At 48.5% G+C, this 7838-nt stretch overlaps 1 protein-coding gene across 1 annotated transcript; it reads left to right on the forward strand.

Moving 5' to 3' along the window:
• The first annotated feature begins 1792 nt into the window (after positions 1 to 1792).
• Positions 1793 to 2323, forward strand: LOC134414017 (TATA-binding protein-associated factor 2N-like). The gene has a single exon (XM_063148017.1). The coding sequence runs from the start codon at positions 1793 to 1795 to the stop codon at positions 2321 to 2323; it is 531 nt and encodes a 176-aa protein (XP_063004087.1).
• Positions 2324 to 7838: the final 5515 nt, after the last annotated feature.

Genomic DNA, 7838 nt, shown 5'->3' on the forward strand with positions numbered 1-7838 from the left:
ATTCTTTGGGAGTAAAAATGCCTGAGCTATTGGAGTTCCCTTAGAAAGAAAAAATGGTAAGTCTATGCAGTATACCTGCACAAGGATGTCTTGTCCCGGCTGCACTGTCAGCACTTCCGGAACAATGAAGATTTCCTTCGAAGTATTAACAGAATCACCCATAATTAAAATGTCTGAAGAACTCCCTTTAGGTCTATATTTTCCTGTAGGAACATGGTGAACATTCTTATCATTAAAGTCAATGGACAAAGCAGTTACCAGTTGCCAGCGGGTACCCATCTGGGTTGTCCCGTGGGTTGGGGCTTCTCCTTTGGGTCTGGAGCAGCCTGGGTATGTGCATGATTGGGTCTTGGTGGCCTTTGATTTGCATTCTGTGCCCGAAGGTTGAACGGGCACCTCAAGGAGTTTAAAGGACGCGATTGATAGCGTTGCTGATGTTGGGGTCTTTGATTATAATTCCGATGGTATCGGGGGGGTGTTCTCTCCAGGCAGTCCTTTATATAATGTCCTAGCTCTCCACAGTGATAGCATTTAGCTTGTTCTTTAGAGGTTATGACTGCATATGCACCAGAAACTCCCTCAGCAATACCCTTAGCAACTGCTTGGGCCACTGTATTTTCAGTGCACATGTGACGTGTACAGCATTCTAGCATTTGCTCTATAGTGAGGTCTGTATCCACGGGTAAAGACTTCAAAATGGCCTTACATTTCTCATTTGAGTTGCTGAAAGCAAGCTTACATAAGAGTTCCTTTCTTGCCTCAGTACTCTCTATTTGTTTCTCCAAAGCATCTCTATGTCTGTCCACAAACTTTATAAATAAAGTTTTCTTCAATGCCTTGTTTTATAGTAGAAAAATGCATTGTTGGCATTGACTCATCCTGCATAAGAAGCAAGGAGGTTTTTGCTGCGATTGCTACATCCTGCAGCGCTTCTTTATTCAGTTTCCATTTGTTCTGCTGGCGTTTGAAAGTCTCCTTCACCGGCCAATTGTTCAACTGTGAAGTTGGTCTTAGTAGCATCGGCAGTATATGAATCTGATAACGTTTTTAAGTGTTTCTTCCAATGCCTATCCCATAACAAATATTCTGCCGGTGACAGAAGGCATTGTGAAATATTTTTTACATTGTGAGGAAGCAAGACATGTGCAGAGAACATGGCTTCTAGGAAATTTCTAAAGGTATGTGAACTACGTCCATGTTCCTTGGCTATATTTCTCAATTGTACGAGTTGCTTATTAGAAATTGGTTTCCATGTCTTGACATTAGATTCTCCACCATTCCTTCCTTGCTTATATTCAACTGGAAAGGCTGTGATTTTCTGTGCTAGGTCCCAGTTCCCAGACTTTGTAGCTTCTATCTTAATAAGAGCCCACAGGTCTATATTAATCGCATCAAAATCAGATTCATCAGAAGAGCTCTCATTGTCTGAGGAATGCTGTGAGGGATATGCTACCCGTGAATTCCTTTTTTTTTTCGTTTAGAAGCATTTTTCATGGTTTTCAGTGACTGGTCAGAAGTTGGCGCTATTGGATGAGGGGTGGCAGCACAGCAGGGACCGGATTGGGTGGGGGGGTGACGCCACAGGTGGTCTCTGATCCGTTCGGGTGGCAGGAGGGTTGGGTCAGGGGTTGGAGGGACGGGTGGGGGCAGGGGGGGTATGGGGGCTGTGGATGCACGCCTGGGGGTTTGGGGGTACGCAAGCAATGCCACTGGTTTGGGGTAGTACAGGTATAGGGTGAGCTGGTGTTACTGCACATGTGTGCGGCTCGGCGCAGGAGGACAGGGTGTGGGCATGGCTCGGGAAAGTGCCGGGAAAGGCCGGGAGGGCCGGGGCGGTCTCGGCGGGGGCGGGAGCGGGGGCGGTGACGGCGGGGAGGGCGGTCGCGGGGGCGGGGGGGAGCAGCGCAGGGTTGGGTGGGGTGGCGGCGATAACGGGACCGGGGAACGCGGCAGGCGCGGCGGGGGGAGCGGGGGGCAGGGCGGGGGCAGCAGCGGGAGCGGGGGATACCGCGACGGAACAAGCGGGGGCGGGGAACGGCGGCGCGGGGGTGGGGGGGACCGGAATTGCGGCGACGGGAGGCGGCAACGGCAGCACGGGCGCGGGGGGAGGGAGGAGGGGGTAGAGCGGCGCACAGGGAGGGGTGGTCGCAGCGGAAGGTACGGCGGCAGGGACAGGGAACGGGGCCCCCGGGGCCGGACACGGGAAGGAAGCGGGGCCGGGGAGATGGGGGGCTGCAGGAAGCGGGGAGTTGGGCAGCGAGGGTACCGCGAGGGGGGGGAATGTGGGGGGGGCGGGGGGGGGCTGCTTGACTTCTGCCTGTGAAATGTGCGAAATGGGATCTGCAGGAAGCACTGCAGGGGCCAGCGACTCTCTGGCCTGCAAGGCACATTCTTCTGTTATCTTATGAGTACAATTAGCATATGAAGAGGAAAGATCTGTTAGTTAATAACTTTTTTCAGAGTTCGATTTTTCAATCGTTTTTGTTATTGTATGAAATAAAGGTAAGAAGTCAGTAACAGAAAAGTCCTGTTTTGTTTGAGACATACAAATGGTGTTTCCAACTGCATCCCAAAAGGAATATTCAGTAATTGTGGTCTTATCAGTTTCAGGGAAATTCAGCACAATCCAAGATACAAATTTTTTAAAAGTCTTTTTTGACAGACTATAGAAAAAGTGAAATTGTTAACAGATAAGGTTTCTACAATGGTTAAATATAACTCTCTCTCACGTGTTGTTAGTCTTAGGATGCTTAAAAAAGTACCCATGATTTTTCAAGCCCTTTCAACAGAAAAACAAGAAAAAAAAGAAAAAAAAAAAAAAAAAGAAAAAGGTTTTTAGAGCACCCAAAGGTATGCACGCAATCTTAATACTTACGTCCTTTGGGGTCAGCGGTCTGTGGAAGGGTGTCTGCTCCTCAATTCTCCTCAGACTTTATCTCGTCCAGATGTTTCTTGAGGGTCAAATTGAGACTTCCGCAGAGACGATTTTCTAAAACGAAAAGTCCTTTCACAGAAGGAGAGGCTTCCCGAACAGGCAATAACAGGAGGCCCTGAAAGGCTCCGATGCTCCGGTGACGCTTCGCTCCTGGGGGCCAGGGTCCGACGACACGTTTGGGCCGCCACTTAAATGAGCCTTGCTTGGTCTTATCCTAGGCAAGCTGTTACAGCTCCAGAGTTCAGTCCCCAAGGGGACTGGGTGCTAGAAGCCAGCTCGCTCTCAGACCAAGCCACGGGACAGCCCTAGCAAGCAGGGAATATCCAGCTCTTAGTGATTAGGCAGCTCTTATGATTTCAAGCTCTTTGCTTGCTAGGTAGCTTTTCCCTTGGCCTAAGGCTCCAGCAGACGGTAGAGAGAGGAGAAGCAGAAGAAGCTGGCTGTTCTACGAGTATGGCTTTATTGGAGGGTCCGTGAAGGGTCTCAGCTCTTCTTCTTCCGAGTTAGCAGGGGTACAGTATGCTACTTTTATACCCTTGGCCCGGATCCAATCCTGACCAATGGCAAAGGTGTTAGAGTGACCATAAGTGACCAATAGTAGGGTTAACAACATATTGCCTTTCATGGCTATAGGGATAAGGTACAAGGCGGATGTCCCTGGATTCAGGAAACTTCTTTGCCGCTGTGTCAGCATTCTATTCTCCAAGGGGCCCTGGCTAAACCTGAGGGGTTTACTACACACCATCATAGAGGGGATTCTCTGACATGTCAGTGCAGGCTGTGACATCATGGCATGGCTGTGTGACATCATAGAGCTGGCTGTGAGGCCAAAGTGTGTGCTGTGACATTACAGAGTGGCAGTATGACATCACAGAGAGGATCTGGTGGCATCACTGAGGGGGTTGTGACATCACAGAGCTGGCTGTGCGTAGTGGTTTGAGAGGAAGAAGGCTTTCAGGGATATGCTGTGGTCACCAATAGGTGTTCAGATTTTAATATTGGCACCTGGGGACAATGCATACACCTCTGCGAACACAGGGGTTAAAAAACAGAGCACTCCCATGGGAACTTCTCTTGGTTTTCATCGGGGAAAGAGTTCGGATTTCTCCTCTGTCCAGCTGCTGCTGCTGGGCGGGAGAGGGGCAGCCATATGGCTGGGTGAGGTAGGCTGGGCTTTGGACAGAGATGGGAGGTGAAGAGGCCCCGGCATGTAAGGATGGGAGAAGCACCAGGAAGCATCGGGCAGGCCGCCCCCCCCCAACAGAAAGAGAGAGTGCGAGCTTGTGCCACCTTGAAATTTGATATCATGTGCTGGCAGCACAGCCCGGCCCGCAGAGAAGGAGGCGTGCAGCAAGAAGGTGTCCGTGTTGTGAGAATCTCCAGGTAGTCGGAGCCCGAGTTTTTAACCCTTTTTTGGACAATGAAAACATTGCAGAACATTAACTTTTCCTAAAAGAGAGATAGAGATGAAATGGAAGAAGGAAATTTGCAAGTGTGAAGGTCTGGGCAAGTGAAAGATGCAGAAGAGAGAGAGAAAAATCTTAAGTGGGAAGAGATGATGGAGTGGCTTAGCTGAAGTCTTCTTGTTATAGTCATAGACAGAACCAAGAGTCTTGTGACACAGAGACTGCATCCAGGGGGAGGCAATGGCTCAGAGCCAAGAGGGTTCAGTGTTGGTATCCCTCGGCCCCAGGGGGTGAAATCTGGGGAAGACAGGTGTCCCAAAGGTGAGACTGTGCTCTTTTTGGAGTGAGACAAAGCATCCTTGAAAAGACAACCCTAGATGCAGTTCTAGTCCATGTGCAGTGGTGAGAGCACTAAGCATATAAAGAGGAGGTCACGACAGCAGATGTACTCCAAGCGGTGCCACGAGTGACATGAGAACACACGAAGTTTCAACAGTGTTTCTGAAAGAAACCTATAGCACAAGAAAGACTCCTCTCCTCTTGATGAATTGAGAATTCATTATCTAAAAAGTGGTGATAGACTAAGAGTTGCTGATCTGGGGGATAGATGTATTGGAATTTAGTGGGGGGAGGAGGAAATGTTTTTAGAAAGTTTTCATTTTCCCTGTGTGTTTCTTGTTATTTAGAGTTGTAGTTTAGTTAATAAAATTTTCTTTATTTCTAAGTGAGAGCCTGCTTTGCTTATTCATAGTCACATCTCACAGCAGAAAGGTATTTTCATGATGGCACTGTCATTGCACCAGTGTCAAACCATGACACTATGACACTGTGGCATTGATAAGTGCTCAACAAACATCTACAAAACTTCAGCCAAGCCAGCATTCATCCTGGTGCCACTCATCAGCTCAGTGAAGAAGAACCCTAACCCTAAACCCTAACCCTAACCTTAAATGCTAACCCAAACCCAAAGCTTAACCCTAACCCTAGGAGACGAGAACATAGCAGTCATGTCAAGATGTTATCTCTGTTACCAATTTAGAGTAGGATTGTAGAGTAGGGTTGTTGGAAGAGTTTTGTACCATAGGATTATAGATTAGGGTTGTAATTAAATGAAGTTTCTGAAACATCAATTCATTTGGAAGATTCTCCTCCTGCTGACCCCTTCAGAAAATTCAGCATTTACTTCTGAATTACCAGTTGTTTTTTATTGGTGCTAAGTCACACCTATGGCTTCTTTTGTATGGTTTCACAAGTGAGGAAGGCTCTTTTTCATTCATCCTCTCCAGATCACACTGCCTTTGGAATATGACCCACTGGCTGGTTTTGGCACAGCTGTGGTATTTCTAGTTGAGGCAGAAAGGGCAATGGCATTTGCGGGAAAAACCAAAGGAGGAGTGGGGCAGCCAAGACACCCTGTGCAGGTTCAGGCCTTCAGCTGTGACTGGAGAGCATTGGGGTTCCTGCCACTTGGATTTGGATCCCTAAATGCAATAATCTCTTTGGCTGGAGGAGAGCCTTGCTCAAGTGAGAAAGCAGAAAGATCAGAGAGGGTGCTCGGGAAGGTCTCCTGTGATGCAGAGCTGTCAGCGCCTGTGAGGTGAGAGCGGGCCCGGCCTTGCCCAGGCTGGAGCCCCAGCAGAGCCCTGGCAGAGGCCGGAGCAGCCTGAGCTGCTGGGAGAGAGGGAGTCGGGGATATGTCTGAGGGTTTTGCTGAGGAGTGAGCTGATTTGGAAGAGAGCAGCATAATCTCAGTAGGCAATCTGTGTTTTCTTCATTAATTTCTGAAAGAAAATCACAATGTGTTGCACACAGGTAGGGGGATTAGGAAAGAAAAGCCTTTTAAAATCAGGCCTTGCTCTGCTAAATTCCCAGCTGGCCTGTTACGTCTTCTACATGCAGCCAGCTAACTTGCTATGGAAAAAGTCAAAAGAATAAGTGCAGTTAGCACAACAAGCTATTGTGCTAAGAAAACTGTTTGCATCTGTAATAAACAAGAAATCTGTCCCATGAGCGTCCATGAAGGAAAAATGTAATCACCTGAGTAAGAGTGAGTCTTAGCATGTACACACCAAAACACCTTCTAAGCAATGAATTGTTTGGAAAGAAAACTACCAGCCAGTTGAACACAAGGTCTGTGAAAACAGTTGTTGCCTTCTGGATCAAGGCAGGCGACCTGGTTCTGAGGATCAGCACGGCGACCCAAACTCTCCAGGGTCGCTCAGGCCAATGACACACACAGACACCAATATGGTGGACGGTCAAAAAGCGTTTATTACTTCTTCTCGTGGGGTTTTATAGTCTTAGGGGTTCTCTACGTCAAAAGGGGGTTTGTCCTTCTTATCTATGGTTAGTAAGGAATGGAAAAGTACTGGGTAAGGAATGGAAAGTTACTAGCACTACTGTTAGTGGGGCCACATTCCTAGGGTAATCTCTTATCTTAGAGGAACAAAGGGTCCTTGCTTTCCGTGACATCGCGTGATCTTCCGCAGCGCCTTTCCCTATCTACCACATCTCCCCCCACTTTTTTACAAATGAAGGAGGTAGTCATATACATAGGTACTAAAATGAGGTATAAGGTTGTAACTTGACAAGGGAAAGGGGTTTTGGGAAACCTGAGTAAGCTTTTGCCAGACAAGCTTGGAGAATCTTGTGACTCGCAGTGTTCCTTGGTTGAGTTCCCTGGTTGAATTCACAGCAACTGTCGTCGGCCTACGAACAGGATGTTGGTCCGTTCCAGGCGGCTCTGAACGAACGAGACCAGCTTGTTCAGCAGGCACGGTCCGAAGGTGACTGTTAGAAACAGCATCGCCAATGGACCTATCAGGGCAGAAATCAGAGTGGTTAGCCAAGGTGATTGATTGAACCAGGACTCATACCAGCTCTGTTGGGCTTCCCTGTCTTTCTGCCTCTGAGCCAGTCTGTTCCGGAGTTCTGCCATGGAGTTTCTCACTACTCCCGTGTGGTCTGCATAGAAACAACACTCCTCTTTCAAGGCGGCACACAGGCCCCCTTGCTGCATGAACAGGAGGTCCAGGCCTCGCCTGTTCTGCAGGACCACTTCTGAGAGTGAGGAGACCGACTTCTCTAGAAAGGAGATGGATTTCTCGATCCTTTGCAGGTCGTCATCAATGGTCTGTTGCAGCAGGGACAGTCCTTGGTGCTGGGTCGCTAGGGCTGAGACACCCGTGGCCGTTCTGGCTGCTCCCAGGCCGAGCAGCATTGCGATAGTTATACCTGTCATTATTTCTCTTTTGTGGATCCGGCTGGGTCCCTCAAGAAGATGGTACATTTCTTCGTCTGAGTGGTACAGGACCCTAGGAACAACAACCTTGGACACAGAAGTCATTAGAGTCATTGAATTTGGGAAGGAACATACAAGGACTCACTCCGGATCGCTGGCAAACCCACATCCCCAATGTGGATGGGATTACCGACTTATTGTTTTTCCTGTTAGGCTTGACAATTTTGGTGCAGACGTTGCCTTTCCACCTAGCTAG

This window comes from Melospiza melodia, unplaced genomic scaffold (genome assembly GCF_035770615.1).
Source record: "Melospiza melodia melodia isolate bMelMel2 unplaced genomic scaffold, bMelMel2.pri scaffold_91, whole genome shotgun sequence".
In the NCBI taxonomy this organism is placed as follows: domain Eukaryota; kingdom Metazoa; phylum Chordata; class Aves; order Passeriformes; family Passerellidae; genus Melospiza; species Melospiza melodia.